Source organism: Echinops telfairi, unplaced genomic scaffold, assembly GCF_000313985.2.
Source record: "Echinops telfairi isolate 266 unplaced genomic scaffold, ASM31398v2 ScPeMD7_7412;HRSCAF=8450, whole genome shotgun sequence".
NCBI classification, from domain to species: domain Eukaryota; kingdom Metazoa; phylum Chordata; class Mammalia; order Afrosoricida; family Tenrecidae; genus Echinops; species Echinops telfairi.
Genome location: NW_022111312.1, coordinates 3,833,515 through 3,850,482, shown reverse-complemented (window position 1 = coordinate 3,850,482; position 16,968 = coordinate 3,833,515). Strand labels below are relative to the sequence as shown.

The 16,968-nt window shown below is 59.7% G+C and overlaps 1 protein-coding gene across 1 annotated transcript; it reads left to right on the top strand.

The window, feature by feature from the left end:
• Positions 1-4,329: 4,329 nt before the first annotated feature.
• LHX5 (LIM homeobox 5) lies at positions 4,330-11,886 on the top strand. The gene is made up of 5 exons (XM_004709549.2): positions 4,330-4,502; positions 6,519-6,742; positions 7,308-7,585; positions 8,221-8,386; positions 11,519-11,886. The coding sequence occupies exons 1-5, from the start codon at positions 4,330-4,332 to the stop codon at positions 11,884-11,886; spliced, it is 1,209 nt and encodes a 402-aa protein (XP_004709606.1).
• Positions 11,887-16,968: the final 5,082 nt, after the last annotated feature.

The window sequence follows — 16,968 nt, the reverse complement described above, 5'->3', positions numbered from 1 at the left end:
GCCGCCGCTGCCGCCGCCGCCGCGCAGACCCGGCCGAGAGCGCAGCTCCGAGGCGCTCGCTGCGTTTGTTTAATGTTAACGCCGCGCTGGCTCTTGGGGGGGCGGGGGGTTGAGGACGCTTAACGTGGGGCGTGGGGGTGGTGGTGGTGATAGTGACAGAAATGGAGAGGGGACCACTGCGTCCTCCAAGAGGCGATGAGAAGAACAAGAAGGGCAAGGGGAGCGCCTCCCAGGGTCCTTCCTCCACCGCGGCCCCTAGCGCGCGTTCGCCCAAGAAAGCCGGCACGTGTGGGCTTTCTAAGGCCCTAGACTTAACAAGGGCGAGGAAGGGCGAGGAAAGGGATTCTGGTGGCCCAAAGGGGTGAAAGGGGGCGAATCTTCACAAGAAGAAGAATTTCTGGTCAGGAACTGGGAGGTGCGACAGAAGAGTCCTCTCCAACTTGCCGGAAGGTCAACTCCAATTGGCCGGAGGGCCAGGCTTCGGGTGGCTGGACTGGAAGCGCAGAGACGGGCGGCAGTGGCGTCGCGCCTCTGGGTCCCCTGTCCGCCGGGCCTCCGAAACTCCCCACCCTGGGCGGATGTGCGCCTTCTCGTCCGTAATTAATTACCGAACTCAAGGGGGAATATGCAACCGCATATTACTAACTCTACAGGGCTTAAGTGATTGGAAACAGATTATTGTCCTGTTTGTCTTTTGTCTGTTTTACTTATCCCTCCGCCGTCTGTCGAGTTGTAATGCTGATACGCTACTCTACGAGGAAGATTTTTTCCTATAGTAAATTCCATCAACATCTTGTATAAGTGACATGGAGTCTCCATGCATTACCCTGTTAAGACACAAGTGGTTTATTAGTTACATATAGGGGAGGATTTCGCTGCCTGGTCGCCATCTGTTAGCGCTGCTCAGGCGGGATAATAGTTAGTGAGCTCCTGTTTGCTGCTGGTTGCCTGGGGCCCCGGTGGGTGGCTGGACTCCTGCAGGGGGACAGAGTTGCTGGAGACCCGCAGAGATGTCCTGGAGGTTCTTCTGCTGTGGCATGGCAGAAGTCCAGGTTCCCCTGGATGACACAGGGGCTGGGTCCTGAGTACCCTGGGCAAGTCCAACTTCCTCCAGATGATCTCAAGGGCACCCTGGCATCCTGCAACGGGTATCCCGCCCCTGCCCCTCTGCTGCTGCTTTACACACACACACACACACACACACACACACACACACACACACACCCCAAACCTCTCTTGCCTGGTGCCTTGGCTGCTGGGACCCAGCTGTGTGACTCGCCCAGCTGTGTGTCCCAATTTAGGCACTTCCAAGGAGGAACAGCCTAGGGAAGAGGCAGTCACATCCCTATTGGGTGGACAGGTCTCGAGCTGAGCTGGGAGGGTGGCCCTGAGCCTGGGGGCCCCAGGGCATCTGGGGGATAGAGGATGCCCGGAGGTGGCCCAGTGTATCTAGGAGGCAGGCGAGGAGGTCAGAGAGCAGGGTTTTGTCACAATGGGAGTGATTGGGGAGGGTGGGGTGGTAAGAAGCTTGACTTTTCTCCGGGACCCCCAAATCTCTGTGGGCAGGATGAAACTCATAACTGCAGGGCCAGTTGCAGCATCAGGCACAGGACTGGAACGTCCAGCAGGGAAATGGAGGGAAGATGAGGGGGGGGGGCGAGAAAAACAGAGAAATAGAGAAGAAAGTGATAGAGGGAAGGTAGGATTGCAAGGAGAGCAAAGGCTGAGCCATCTAGACAGAAAGGAAGACAGACATCGGGACAGATACCCCCCACCCCCACCCCTGGTGAGACAAAGACCCGGACTTCACCTCCGCCCACCCTGGGTGCCTCCTGTTTCTCTCCCTGTCCCATCCCAGCTGGAGCTGCGACAGGCCGGCCTGTCACAGGGGCCTGTAATTTTGGTTTGCTCTGGGGTTCCGGGAGCCTCTGGCTGGGCCTGTCCCCCACTGTTCCCTGTGTCCAAGTGGCCAGGCGGAAGCTGTGCTGCCTGCTCCAGGACTAGCTTGTTTCCCCCAGCCTCCACACTGCCATGCTATCTTTCTCCCTCAGGTACCAGCCTGCTAGGCAGAGGCCTTTGTCCAGAGACAGCCTGTGGGTGGATGTCCCTAACAGCACCCCTCAATTCCCTCTCCCTCTCCCAAAGGCTGTGTGTGTGTGTGTGTGGGGGCATTACTAAGCCTGGAGAGAAAACAGTAGGATTGAGCGTCCACCATATGCCCCAAAAAAAATCTCCCCCCAAAAATCCGTAAGAGAAAGTCTTGCTATGAGCGCACAGGCATGCACACACACACACACACACAAACCCTGCTAAGCCACACAGCAACCATGACACAACATTCTCCGCACAAAACACAGCCCACAGGGCTCAGCCACCTCTACACAGGCTACCCAGCAGTCAAATGCTACGTACACACCCAATTTCACCATTCCGACATTTCAAAGTCTCCCTTCCATCAACACACACACAGACACACACACTCATCTTATGCACCCTCACATACACCAGGTTCGGCCTCTCTGGTAGGCATACTCAGTTGTCGTGCACAGGACCAACGAAAACACAAGGGCACCCAGTGAATACGTGCACATTCGCAGCCACAGAGGCGGACCTCCGCCTTCAAGGTCGCACACGCCAGCGACAGGCACTCCAAACGCACCGGGACGACCCACCCGCACACAGACGCTTCAACAAGTAAACACAAACAGGCACACGCTGTGGGCACCGGGCAAACAGATGAACGGCTGCAAAGCTGCACTCTCCAGCCTTGCTCTGCAAACTCAGGAAACACGCCCAAACAGACGTTCCAAGCCGCCCCTCTCTTCCCAGCCCTTGGTTCCAGGCCCAGGCAGCACTGGGATAATTCAGGCTGAATCGGGAGAAGGTCAAATCAGCAGGCGGGTCCCCTTGCGAAGGCCAGGGGCCCCTTCCTCTCCCTCCCCTACTCCCTGCCTTCACCCCACACTCCGGCGCTTCCCCATACTTCTCCTACTGGCACCCACCACCGATGTTCCTCACATGGATGACGATAGCGCTCACACAGCTGGTCATATACCAGCCTCCAAGTGTGATCCCAGGAATAGGACTGGCTGCCCCACAATCAGGAAGGTGCATTGAGAAAAGGAGAGACCGCTGAGCACCAGGCTGTCCTCGCAGATACCTGGGAGCTGACAGCAGGAAGGTCCATCCGTCCTGGACATCCTCCTGGTCCCCCTCCAGAGCACCGTGGGCAGCGTGCTCAGGCGGGAAGCTCCCTGGGGTCTGGCCCAGGTCAGTTAACCTCCGGTCCCCCAACCTGGGCCTGGATAGACCCTGCAAGCCGGCTAAAAAGACAAGCAGCCCAACGGCCTCTGAACGCGCACGCTCTTTCTCTCTCTCCATGAGAAAGGCTTGCCTGGGCCCCAGACCCGCGTATGACAAAAGGAGGCCGGGCTCGGCTGGGGCGACTGCGCAGCCCAGCTCCGAGGGCGCTGAGCCCAGGGGCGCGCCAGGGGCTGGGGAAGTCCCATCTGGGCGGGCTTTGGCCTGAGACTCGGAGGCGAATGCTGAGCCCGCTCCCGGCCTCCAGCAACTTCTATAAGTTCCAGGGATGGCGAGGAGGCAGGAGTCCCTCCCCACTCGGCCTTGTAACCCCGGCCCCCACTTGCTAGGCAGGCGAGAGAGAGACTGACTGCTTTGGGGATCTTTCAGATAGCGCAGCCCTCGCCACCCCCACCCTAAGCCCCAAACTGAACGGTAAATACTTACTTAGCGTCCGCACCAGGTACAAGCTAATACTCCACAATACTGATGCCTTGTTTTTTTTGCTCTGTCCCGACCGCAATGTTGTAGCCAATTTAGATATGCTATAAATTTAAGAGGTTGCCATGGCCACGGCGCGCCCATTGGCCACCGGGCCCCCTACGTGCCGCGCCACGTCACCAAATCTGAATAAGGATGCGCGAATTAGGCGGCGGCCAGACAAAGATGAGGATCCGGACCGCTTGAAAGTGGGGGAAAGTGCCGGAGCCTCAGCCACCGGGGAAAGCCGCTCGGCAGCGCCGAAGCCAGCCACCCCCACGAGCCACCTGGAGGAGCCTGGAACCAGCGCCGAGGAGCGCGGCTCCGGCATGCGGCTGTGAGCGCCCTCCCGCCCCAGCCCCAGCCCCGCGCCAGGCGGGAGATCGCCTCCGGACTTGCCCCGCAGAGTCTCGGCCCCGAGCGGACTCTCCTGCCCGCAGCCGAAACCCCAGGCGGAACACCGCGGCGGGGCCTGGGGGGGAGGGGGGGCCGGAGGGCCGGGGGCCCAAAGGGAGTGCTAGGCGGCCCGAGCCGCTGGCGCGCGGGGCTATGATGGTGCACTGTGCCGGCTGCGAGCGACCCATCCTTGACCGCTTTCTGCTGAACGTGCTGGACCGCGCGTGGCACATCAAATGCGTTCAGTGCTGCGAGTGTAAGACCAACCTCTCGGAGAAGTGCTTCTCGCGCGAGGGCAAGCTCTACTGCAAAAATGACTTCTTCAGGTAAGAGGCTGCCCGCCCTGCTGCGGCTGCGCCCGCCCGGAGTGCGCTCCGCTCCTGAGGAAACGCAGCCCAGCTCCCGAGCTCGCCTGCTTCGAGAGGGCTCCGGGCAGCGCGTTGCCTTCTCCGCGGGCCTCGGGCGCAGCCCAGGGCTGGGGGGTGGGGGGGTGGGGGGGAGGAAACAGGACGCCGCTTTTGCTGTCCGTTACAGGGTCCCCCAGGCCAGGGCTCCCAGGCAGCTGAAGGAGCCTTGACAAACTTGCTCAACAACGGCCTCTCCTTTTCCCGGAGCCTGGGACCCCAGGGCAGAAGCCTTCAGCCTGGTTCAGGGCGTTGGGGACGGCTGGAGGCTACTCCACTAGGCCGAGAGCTGGAGCGCACAGGCTGTCCTACTGCCAGGCCAGAGCCCCAGAGCCCTCCTGAACAGACAGAAACTTCCCAGGCCCAGAGGGGGGCCCTTCCCCCTCTGGGCCAGAAAAGGGCCTCCTGGTGAGGAGCAGGGAAATCTTTTCCAGCCCTGCTCTGCCACTATGAAACATTTTCTCTCCTGAAGCAAAACAAACAACAACTACAACAGCAAATGAAATGGGGGCTGAGAAACAGGACTTCAGGGCCTGAGCTCCGTCACCGACTCCCACCCCCTTGTGGGTTCTTGGGTGGGCCAGGGCTGATGGCCTGGAGACCTCCGTTGTCCAGGCTAGGGGATGCCAAGGCAAATCCTAGAAGGTTGTGGGGCCTGCAGCAGCACTGCCCTGCCTGCCGGAGCCAGCGCCCAGCGCGGCTTTGTGAGTGAGAATTCTGGTGGTGAGAGAAGGAGGGTGTGATTAGCACCAGGGAGAAAGGCAGCCTGCAGCCTGGGCGGCTGGCGCTGGGGAATTTGAATAGGAGAAAATGTCAGCCTCGCCTTTACACGTGTAAACTCCCCGGCCCCAGAGGCCCGCCGCCCCTAATGTGGCGGAGCTTGCAAACCGCCTAATGATTTTTGATAAGGTGCATATGGCCAATTACACTGCCGGATAAGGCCAAAAGTGACTTATGGCTTCTAATGCCCTCACTACATCAACGTCACCCAAATTCACCCTGTTTAGAGACAGGGGCTGTGGGTAGGTGTGTGTGTGGGGGGGGGCCCAGAGTCCCGGGGCTTTCTGATTTCTCTCTCCCCCACCCGCTCCCAGCACCTAATGATGCCACCGGAACCACTCATTCTGGGAGAAACTGGCACTCCTAACACACTCCAGGGAGAAGGAAAAGAAATTAGATCGGGGACACGGGCAATGGCAGAGGGGGAGGGCGGACCGGATCCTGTGACCTGGTGTGCTAGCCTTAGGTACAGGGTTAAGAATTGTCTTCTGCTCACATCCCTCCCCTGTCCCTTCCAGACTTGGAGGTTGGGGGGGAGGGTAAAGACTCAGACCCTGCTTTCCAGAACCCTTCCCCCTATCACCGCTTTCCCCCTCCCCACCCCCAGCCCTGCTGGCCAGGGGTCCCTGAGTGGGATTAGAAGGCTCCCTCTGGGCGCTAGGGATTGACAGGGGATTCTGCCCTGCCTCCTCAAACCCAGCTCTGGAGACAGCGCCCTACTTAGCGGCCCCCCAAGCCAAGCAGGCTGGCCCAAGCTGAGCCAGGACAACTGACAGGAGGGTCTTTCCCTTTCTGAGCCAAGTCAGGTGACAAAGATGTCCAGACTGGGCCTGCCTGCTTCAAAACCCTCCCTGGTCCTCAGAATCACGGCATCTCCCTGGGCTGGGAGAGGGTGGAGCTGATGGGAAAGGCAGAGCATCTTGGGGGCTATGGGGCCTCTGCCTTGCTGAAGGCTGCACCCACCGCCTGGCCTTGGTAGAGACCAAGTAAACCCGACTGATCAGTGCAAAATATTTGGACAGATGGGGGGCCGGTGGGGGCAGTTCCATTGGACAGATTTGGAAATGGAGGCTGCCCAGGGCGCCTGGCAAGAGGTCAAGGGTTCAGAAAACAGGACCCAGACCCCGCGGGGCAGTGACAGCCGCTTTGTGTCCGCAGGCGCTTTGGCACCAAGTGCGCCGGCTGCTCGCAAGGCATCTCACCCAGCGACCTGGTGCGGAAGGCTCGCGGCAAAGTGTTTCACCTCAACTGCTTCACCTGCATGGTGTGCAACAAGCAGCTGTCCACAGGCGAGGAGCTCTACGTCATCGACGAGAACAAGTTCGTGTGCAAGGACGACTACCTGAGCTCCTCGAGTCTCAAGGAGGGCAGCCTCAACTCCGGTATGCGGCCCGCCCCGGGCTAGCGTTCTGTCCCAACGGCGCTCAGAGGGCGCATCTGGGACCAGGGAGTCAGGAGTCAGGCCCTACCCTACACAGGATTCGGATAGGGATCGCCAGCCCTCCCCCTCCTCCTTCTATTCAAAAGCCCTTCCTACCTTGCTCCGGTTTCTCATTTGGAACTCTATCTCCTCCCTTTCTCTCCATTCTTTGAGTGCCTGGCCACTTTGGGCTGCTCTAATTGGGGTCTGGAGGAGGGAGAGGAGGATCAGAAACCCCAGGGGGCATCCGACCCCCCTCCACTAACCCCCTAACCCAAAAGGCACCTTCTCCCCCACCCTACCCAGAAATAGCCAGGATGTACAGAGGGAACCAGAGCTGGTCTCTTCCTAGGGCCAGGCCCACCTGCAAGGGAGGGGAGGGAGACGGGGGGAGGGGCTGCCACAAGGTTTGGGGATGAACCCACCCGGCGGGAGGTGGCCCGGCCAGGTCAGACCTGCAAGCGGCTTGGAGGCGCTGGGCTGCCTCTGATGCCATTGTTCCCTTGCTGTTCGTTCTCCCTCCCCAGTGTCATCCTGTACAGACCGCAGCTTGTCCCCGGACCTCCAAGACCCGCTACAGGATGACCCCAAGGAGACGGACAACTCGACTTCGTCGGACAAGGAGACGGCCAACAACGAGAATGAGGAGCAGAACTCCGGCACCAAGCGGCGCGGCCCGCGCACCACCATCAAGGCCAAACAGCTGGAGACACTCAAAGCCGCCTTCGCCGCGACGCCCAAGCCCACGCGCCACATCCGCGAACAACTGGCGCAAGAGACCGGTCTTAACATGCGTGTCATTCAGGTGCGGCCCAGCCCGGCCACCTTCCCCGGTTCCTACAGCCCCAGGAGCCTAGAGGAGCCCACCAGCCTTCTTAGCTAAGAACTGTGCCTAGCGCGGGCACCCAAGGGAGGTCCCAAACAGCTGAGTAAATGGGCCCAAAAGATAGGGTCAATCGGTCCTGTCCCCTAATCTCTCTAAAGTACACCCCCCCCCCTTCAAAGAGGGCTTGAAGCTTCTCTGAGATCCTGGGCCCCTCTCTTCTTCCCTGATTTCGCAGCAGAAAAAGACCCACTGCTCCTAGTAGACCCTGGCCCTGCCTGGGATTGGAGCCCAGCTCCCCGGCCCAGGGGCCGAGGCCCAGGCTGAGCCCGGCCTGTGCGAGAGGCCTTTAGAAAGCCGTTAGGCTGCGGGCAGCCGGAGGATCAGGAAGCCCAAGTCTTTATGAGTCGCCCCACGGGTCCGCAAAATCCTTCACCCTTGGCTGGTTCGCGGAAGCCCTTCCGTAGCCCTCCCGGCCTAATCCGACCAGCTCCCGCCTCGGGGAAATCCTGGTGCGCAGGAGGCGCTAGGACCCAGCGGGAGTGCCGTGGGCTGGGAGGGGACCGCAGGTCACCCCTGGTCCCGGAGCTAACGGTCCCGTCCTCTTTCCTTTCCAGGTATGGTTCCAGAACCGACGGTCCAAAGAACGTCGAATGAAACAGCTGAGCGCGCTGGGTGCCCGGAGACACGCCTTTTTCCGGAGTCCGCGACGCATGCGTCCGCTGGGCGGCCGCTTGGACGAATCTGAGATGTTGGGGTCCACCCCTTACACCTACTATGGAGGTAAGGCCCTCCTCTCGCGAAGGCGCTGTCCCACACCTCGACCGGCGACTTCTAGGCACTGAAGCCGCCGTGCCTGTGCCCGCGAGCTCTGAGCCGCCAACACAGCCATCCCATCCACCCCAGATACTAAAGCGCACGCATCCACGCAAGACACACGCTGGCCTGAAGACACCTTAACAGATACCTGCGCGTCCACAGGCGCTTCCTGGACACGCGATCAACCCTGTGCGCGCTCGCCCCCACCGTGGCGCACACCGGGTAATGCAGTGAGGCTCCCGCGGCAGAGACCTCAGGGACACGCATCTGGACCCTCAGTTACACACAGGTACTCTGAGAGTACTTGTCCACTCAGAGAGTCTAGGGTCCACCCAGACCCTAGAGTCGCAGAGCACACCGAGACCCCCAGGTGCCCACCAGACAAAGCGAGCGCGCACAGTACAACCTAGCGAAATCGCCACAGCCCGCTGCGCAGCGGAGGAACGCCTTGGGCCAGGATGGGGTCTGGAATTCAGGGCCACAGCTCTGGTTCCATCGAGCTCCGATGCCAGCAGTTGTTCCCAGCCGCGCTAATCCGCTTCTGCGGGGTGGGATGGGGCAAGCACAGAAGCCTACTGGGCCTGGGCTAGGGATAGGGGGAACCCGAAGAGGAGCTTAGGGGCCTCCGCCCTGGGTGAGCTTTCTGCGGGATCACCCTTTTCCTCCCTCCCTCCTCCAGCCTCCTTTGGAACGTTCTCATTTTCTTCAGTCGCTAGGCCACCTGTCCCGATTCGTCCGACTTTTCCTGTGCTCACCCCCATCCCCTATGGCGGCTCCAGCTCACCACCGACCTTCTCCAGAGCCTTGAACCTCGCTTCTGACTTCAGGGAGCCCCAGAGGTCCCATATCTGAGTGGTGGCTTGGGTTCTGAGTGCCCTTGGCACTGTGCCTGCCTAGGGTTTAGCCTCCCCTTTTGAAGAGAGTCGCTTTTTTTCCTTAGTAGAATGGAGTTGGTGGCATGGGAGGGTGAGCGGAGCAAGGCAGGAGGCAGCCCTGGAGGGACCTTCGGAGATTCAGGATCCCAGACACTGCCGACCTAGGAACTGTTTGTTTTTCTTGGGAGACAGTGTGTGACAGGACCCGGGCTTAAGGGAGTCCAGCGCCTAGCTCAAGGGCTGTGTGGTGTTGCGTGTGTCCTGGGGTGGGGGGTGGGGTCTCCACTCCCAGCCTTTCTGGCTCTAAATAATGAAGGGGCGATCGCGGCCAGGAATTTTTCCCCGCCTGGGTAATTAACCGAGGCTTCCAGGAGGACCCGCGGGTCCCGCACCTATCTCGCCACCTCTCGGTGGGCTCCGGCTGGATGGGGGGCGGTGGAGACTGGCCCGTTCTTGCCACGCGGGCTCGCTTTTCTCTGGAATGGCGCGCGGGGAGAGGGGGTGTAGGATCCCCCTTCCCGGGTCCCCGGCAAAGCGGCCCCGCCTAATCCGCGCTGGGAGTTCCCGGCGGCGGCGGCCGGCAGCGGGCGAGAAAGGAGCCGGGCGGCGGGGCCGGTGGCTCCCCGTGGGAGCGTGGACAAAGCCCCAGCTGCGGCTTTTGTGCCCTGTTCAGACGGCGTTTGTTCCAATTACCTCCGGCCCGGCCGCCATATGGGCGGAGGCGGCGCGCCCCTCGCGGGGGCCCGCGGCCCTAGCGGGCTGACGGCGCGCTGCGGGCGCGGGTGTCGCCAACTCCGTCCCTTTGGGGCCCCCACCTCCTTGCTCCGGGCCTTCCCCCTACCCTCCTGGGCAGAAAGGAATGGGCGATTTTTAGAAAGTAAAAGGCGGCCGCTTTAGTTACCGCCGGAACCTTCTGCAAACCGCCCCGCCGGACCTCCCCTCCGCGTTTGGGCTGGTTTCAGAGTTTGGAGAGTGAAGCGGGGTTGGGGGTGGGGGCGTGGCAGCGTCAGGCACTAGACCGGGTGACCCCGGAGACTCCGGACCGGGCTGAGCACGAGGGAGCACGGCTGCTGTTCCCGCCGTCCGAAGCGGGGTGGGGTAGCTACCAGGAGCTTCTTTCGTGGGATCCCCTTCCCCAATCCGTCGAGGGGGGTGGGGGCTGTCCCGAAGGACCTGGGGGGGAGGGGTCGTGAGAGGAAGGCAGAGGCTTCCAGCAATTGTTCCCGCTGGGTTGAGGTGTGTGACCCAGAGGCTCCTATGCCCGGGGATCTCAGGGCTGCTCGCATCTGTACATTTTGGAGGGAGAAGACAGAAGCTATCCCTAGCGTCTCAAAGGGTTCGATGTCCCTCAATGCATCAGAAACGGGGTGCTCTTGCAAACCCAAAGGGTTCGACTAGAGGCCGTCTTTCTCCCCTCCACCCAATCAGTTCCCAGAGGGCGAGGTGGGGGGCGCCCCGGTGCCCTGGAGAGCCCAGGGTGGGACTGAGCGCTGAATCAGGTCGGAGAACTGCGGGAAATCACTTAGAGGCCTCAGAGGCCCGTGCGCGCTGATGTCCCGTTTCCTGGCGCTCCCAGGGCACGCCGCTCTGGGCACTGCCCCTTCCCAGCTACTCCCCTCTGCATAGGCGCTGCCTGGCCTCAGGTCTCCGCTCACCCCGCACAGACATCTGGAGCCTTTCCCGCCTCTCGGCTCCCTTGTCCCTGACCCGCTTGGTGCCAGGCGGGGTGGGGTGGGTGTCCGGCGCCTCTCTCCTCTGCCTGGCTGTTTCACTATGTACCAGGACATGCGTCCCCCCTCTCATCTCCACTGTCTCCGTTTCTCTGGGTCCCATTCTGTGTCCAAGCCTCCTCCAGCCTTCGCATCTGGGGGTTCCCTGCTGCCCCCTATGCTGCGACCTACAGCCGTGCCCTATCTCTGTCTCGGGGCCTCTTTGTGTCTCTCCAGCGACCAGGACACCTTCCCACTCTCTGAGTTTTCCTGTCTATGAGTGTCTCCTTATCTCTCCTTGTCTCTCGTGCCAGCTTGACCCCTGGCTTCACACCCTCTGCCATCCTGAGGGGCTTGGGGCTTCCCCAGCGCCCCTCCCTGTCCCTCCCCTGAGCCTCTGGCCTCCTCTTTTGAGTCTCTGATCCCCGTTCCCTTTGGCCTTTGCGTCCCCACGATGCCTGATGACTCCGCCGTCTCTGACCACTGCCTGTCCCTCCTGTCCCCTCCCGCAGACTACCAAGGTGACTACTACGGGCCCGGTGGCAATTACGACTTCTTCGCGCACGGCCCGCCGTCGCAGGCGCAGTCCCCGGCCGACTCCAGCTTCCTGGCCGCCTCGGGGCCAGGCTCCACGCCGCTGGGCGCGCTGGAGCCGCAGCTGGCCGGGCCGCACGCTGGCGACAACCCCAGGTTCACCGACATGATCTCGCACCCGGACACTCCCAGCCCGGAGCCGGGCCTGCCGGGCGCGCTGCACCCTCTGCCGGGCGAGGTGTTCAGCGGCGGGCCTAGCCCACCCTTCCCCATGAGCGGCAGCAGCGGCTACAGCGGACCCCTGTCGCACCCCAACCCCGAGCTCAACGAAGCCGCTGTGTGGTAAGGCCGCCGAGCAGCCCCCCACCCCCTGGGACGCAGCCGCCCCTCAACCGAAAGGCACCCCACCACCCCCGCCGCGCCTCTCTCTCGGTCCGCACTCCACCGGCGGCTCTCCGAGGGAGGAGGGGTGGCCGACCCGGCCGCCAAGAGCCGTCTCAGGGGAGCACGGAAGTCGGCACTCCGGAGGGTCCAGATGATCAGCGCGCTCTCCACTTCCCGGGAACCCCCACCCACCCGCGCGCCGCTTCTTTGGACCAAGAGAGTGTTGAGGCCCAGGGGCCCAGACGCTATTTTTCCCCTCTCTGTGATCCAGAGCTGCATTTGGTTATCGTCTGCCCCACTCTGCTCCCCCTGGCTTTTAAGAAGCAGCGATAAGAGCGCGCGCCATTGGAAGGGAGAGAGGGGTCCGGAGCAGAGATGGGAGCCCGCGCCTGCTGCAGCCCGACCCGGGAGCCAGACCTTCGCGTGTGCTCGTAGGCGCCCCCTGGTGGCCGATCTTGAGGCTCAAGGTCAGCCCTGAAAGGAAGGCTGGGGATGGAGGGGGTGTGCTTAGGACATCGCAGGTGGGGGGCCACCTCCGCCCACTCTCCCTTACTTGGACATTTCTTTGGAGTCCGGGTGTCCGGGCCGGACTCGAACACTCGCCCACCCTGCTCTCCCGCTGGGGGAGGCGCCCAGGTGGCTGGGCTTCTGGCCCCCAGACTGCCCCCCTCCCCCGCTTGGGGCCTGGAGGCTGAGCCGTCAGGATGTACAGTATTATACTTTTTTGGAAGTCGAACGCTTCTAGTTTCCTTATTTTGTATAAAGAAGAAACAAATAAAGTATGTTTTTGTGTTTACTGTTTATTTATTGTACTCTGGTTACCCCGGGTTGGACATATTCATGTTTTTAAGAGAAGCTGGGCCTTGTGAGGGAGGGGAGACAGAAAGAGGTTTACCTTTTTTTTAAGAAAATCAACGTTAAGGCACTTTTAAAGCCACATTCATTGAAGAAATCTTTTTTTTTTTTCTTCAGTGCTGTTTGTTTTGGGTTTTGCACCCAGCCCCAGCCCTGCCTTGAAAGGTAGTCAGGGTTAAACCTGTGTAAAACAGACAAGACGGGGCCGACACCTCCCCTCATCTCCAGGGATATTAGTCTGGTGACTTCCGGGCAGTGAACGCGCCCTCCAGTGTTTGATAGGCACAGGAGAAAGAGGAGGCCGTCGACTCCCGCAAAGATCCACAGCCTTCGAAATCTACAGCGGCAGGTCCCAAGGGGTCACCATGAGTTGGACTCAGTTCAAGGACTGTGTGAGGGAGAGACTGCATACCTAGACCCCCGGGGGGTGGGGTCAGTGACTAAGCACTTGACTACGGGCCAAAAAGGTGGGGGGCTATGAACGCACCCAAGATGCACCTCGGGCGAGAGGCCTGGCAAACCTTCCTCAGAAAAGTCACAGCCTTGGGGCCATTCTGCTCTGTGCACATGGGCACATGAGTTGGCAGAGACTTGTCAGCAACCAATGAGGACTGGGACGCAGGCCTGGTTACCCCCCACCCACCCCACCTTCCCGCTTTGTGAAAGACCCTAATGCAACCAGCCTGCCTGGCGCGGTCAATTCAAGCTGATGGCAACCTTTATAGGTCCCAGTAGAACTGGCCCATAGGGGTTTTTTGGTTTTTTTTTGTGTGCTGCTGCCGTTTTGTGGCCATAATCTTGATAGAAGCAGATTGCCAGTCTTTTCCCTGCAGTGCCAACTGAGTCGGCGAAGGCTCCGAGAGACCCCACGTGGGGCAGAGCGAAGGGATCCCTGTTCCTGAGCCCACCTCACAATCGTTCTGACATGTGAGCCCATGGTTGCAACCACTGTGTCGCTCCATCTCTGTGCCTAGGTGGGTTCTCGCAGTCCACCTTTAGGTTAGTCTCCCAGCACTGATGCTCTGTGACACCCAGGGGCCTCAGAGGCCTGCAAAGTGTTTGGTGAGTGACCGAATCAGTGGCTTGTTCTTGGTAGACCAAACACAAAAACAAAACACAATCCCTCGCTCCTCTCCTGACCATGCCCCATGTTGGGGGAGCCCTGGTGTTGTAGTGGTTACACACCGGGCTGCTAACTGCAAGGTCAGCAGTTCAAAACCACTAGCCACTCCTCTGGAGAAAGACAAGGCTTTCTACTCCTGTAAAGAATTACCGTCTCAGAAACACACAGGGGCAGTAACACACCCTGTCCTGTCGGGTTGCTATGAGTCAGCATCCACTTGCAGTGAGTTTGAGTCAGGAACCACACTGGAATCATACCCTTGTTGCTATGCCCGTATGTCCAGGCAGGTGTTATTGGTCCCATTCAGATGCTCAGAGAGGCCAAAGGACTTGCCCACAGTCACATGGCTGGGGAGTGGCAGAGCTGGGGTTCGAGCCCACATGCTGAGAGCTGTTGCCCAGCTTGTAATGGTTTAATCGGGTCAAGAAAACCTCTACAAGGTAGATTCCCTGCCAAGCTATGTTGGGTCCTCACATGCTACCTGGACAGGTGTGAATTTTGTGGAAAGACTCCCTTAGACCTTTGGGTGAGTGGGGCTCAGGGAAGTGGAGGACACCCCCCCCCACACACACACACATTCATTCCCCTGGAAAGAGGCCAGCCAGAGGATGCAGGGGCAGAGGAGGAGCAGGGAGGAAGAGAGGAAAGAGCGGGGGTAAGGGAGAGGCTAGGAATGAGAAGGGGAGAAGGGGGAACAGAGAAGAGGAGAGAAGGAAAATAAGGCCAAGGGGAGGAGCGTAGGATTGGAAGGGGCACTTGCCCCAGAGCAGTGGGCCAGATGCCCTAGTGCCTTGGCCACAGGGTGTCAGGAAGCACGAGCTGAAACCATGCCCACCCAGACGAGACACATAGACTTACATGCACACATCAGTGCACACACATGAATACACAGGCAAATCACCACACCCCTACCCTCATGTATGTCTACACACATGTACAACTCTATAGCATGTCTTCACAGGTATACACATGTGCCCCTGTGCACACACATGCATGGCTGCATCTACCTATGTGCACACACTCATGCATGCCCATATATCCAATTCCTGCAGACCACAAACTCAAACCCATGAGTACATACGCTTAGACACAGAGCACACACACATAGTCTCAGCACCTGCCCCTGGCATGCTAGCTTCCGTTTAGGGGGACAGGTGCAGCAGGAGATACCTTGGACCCCATGTAGGTCCAAGGGAGATGCTGAGCTGAGGGGGGGAGGGGGCTGGAATCTAAAGATGGACTGATCTCCATGAGCCTGTCCTCTGGGTGTCGGAGAGTGAGGAGGGATGGGAGCATGGAGCACTGGGAAGGGGGTGGGGACAGGGGCAACCACTAACTGAGGAGCTGTGGGTGGGTCAGAGCGTCACCTTGTGGAACCTCCGGGTGGCTTGTCTGTGAAATAGACTGACAGCCCCAGGCCATCTCCAGGCTGGTGGGGATGGAGAGGACACTGATTAGCCTGTGGCTATGGACCAGGGCATCTATGTTGATGGGCTCAGCCCACAACAGCTCCAGCCTCCTACACACACACACACACACACACACCTGCAAAGTGACTTGGAGCATGTGAAGAGGACTCAGCCCAAATGTGAGCTATTTCCATTTCCCAGGTGAGGTGACGTGAGCCCCCATCATGGGAAAACCAGGTTTTGAACCCGGAACTCGTACTTCTAGCACCCTGGAGTATACAAGGGGCCTCCTGCTTTGATGGTCACTACCTGAATGCAGGAAGGTGCCCCGCTGGCACACAGAAACCGATCCTTGAGGAAAGGGTCTAAGCCACTTGTGCACTCCTGGCCACTCCAGGTGATGTCAGAGTAGAGCTGTGCACCACACAGGTTTCACCCGGCCTTTCTTCTGAAGCACCTCTGGGTGGACTCAAACTCCCAACCTTGTTGCTGGCACCTGAGTGCATTCACCAAGGACTCCTAAAAAAACCAGGTCTCCCAAACCAAACCAAACTCCCTGCCACTGAGTGGATCCAATGCATAGTGCACCTACAGGGCAGGGTAGAACTGCCTCTGGGGGTATCCCAGACTAACTCATTAGGGATTACAAAGCCAAGTTGTTCTCTCCAAGAGGTGGCTGGTGGTTTTGAACTGCTCACCTTGAGGTTAACAGCCCAATGCATAACCACTAAACCACCAGGGCTCTAAGGAAGGGCCTCCTGAATTTGAATTTTTGCTAGGAGCCACCTCACAGGACGTTGTTTAGACTCCACTCCACTTCCGGGTTAAGCCAAGATAAACAGAAGGGTCAAGGTCAAAAACACTGGGACTTCCTGGCCTCTCCACATTTGCCCTGGTTTCTTTCTCTTCCTTCCTCCCTCCAGGGCCCATCCACCCCACCCCCACCTGTATATCCGCTCATCTCTTATCTCCTCGCCACCTATTTTGTTATCACTTAAAATAAAAGATTCTCCAAAAGGAAAAATACTCCCAGGTAGGCAGATAAAGAGGTCAGCAGGAATTAAAGAGGCTTTCTCTGGGCTCACTGCTGCCCCAGGCCAGTGGTTCCGGTCAGCACCGGACAGCTCCTCCGCTCGCTTGAGTCCGCGCCCCGGCCCCGCCCCAGCAGGCAGGCACTCGTTAGCCCCCTGTCCCTGTCCCTGTCCCCGTGCCCAGCCTCCTGGCCCGCACCTCAACCCAACCCAGGACTAATATTTAAAATGCAGCAAGGCGTCGAAAGGGCCCGGCTCCCCAGCCTTGCCGTGCAGTAAAAAGATATAAACAGAATAAATTACCTCTCCAGCTCGGATTATGAGACTACCCATCTCCTGACTGGAATTTTAAGTCCTACCTCCCTCGCAGCGCCGCGCCAGGCTGATTTATGGAAACCGGATCGCTTCTCTGCATATTTCTTCTGTTCAGCCGAGTGGCCGAGTTTACCCTTCCTGTGCCATTAGCGTTATTAACACCTGGGCAACCGATCATGGCAAATGGGCCATTTCCGTGATGGACGCCAGCCTCTCGCTGCAGCCCGGCGCCAGAGCGCGCCACCTCTTAATTCCCAGACCCGGTCCAGGGCCCCCTCCCCACTGTCTGCTCCAGGGGGACATTGGAAGGG

Bases quoted from the DNA above. Each gene is read 5' to 3' on its own strand.
- LHX5 (XM_004709549.2), top strand. From the start codon at position 4,330: ATGATGGTGCACTGTGCCGGCTGCGAGCGACCCATCCTTGACCGCTTT. The intron at 6,743-7,307 runs GTATGCGGCCCG...CTCCCTCCCCAG, and splicing joins GGAGGGCAGCCTCAACTCCG to TGTCATCCTGTACAGACCGC. The intron at 7,586-8,220 runs GTGCGGCCCAGC...TTTCCTTTCCAG, and splicing joins TTAACATGCGTGTCATTCAG to GTATGGTTCCAGAACCGACG.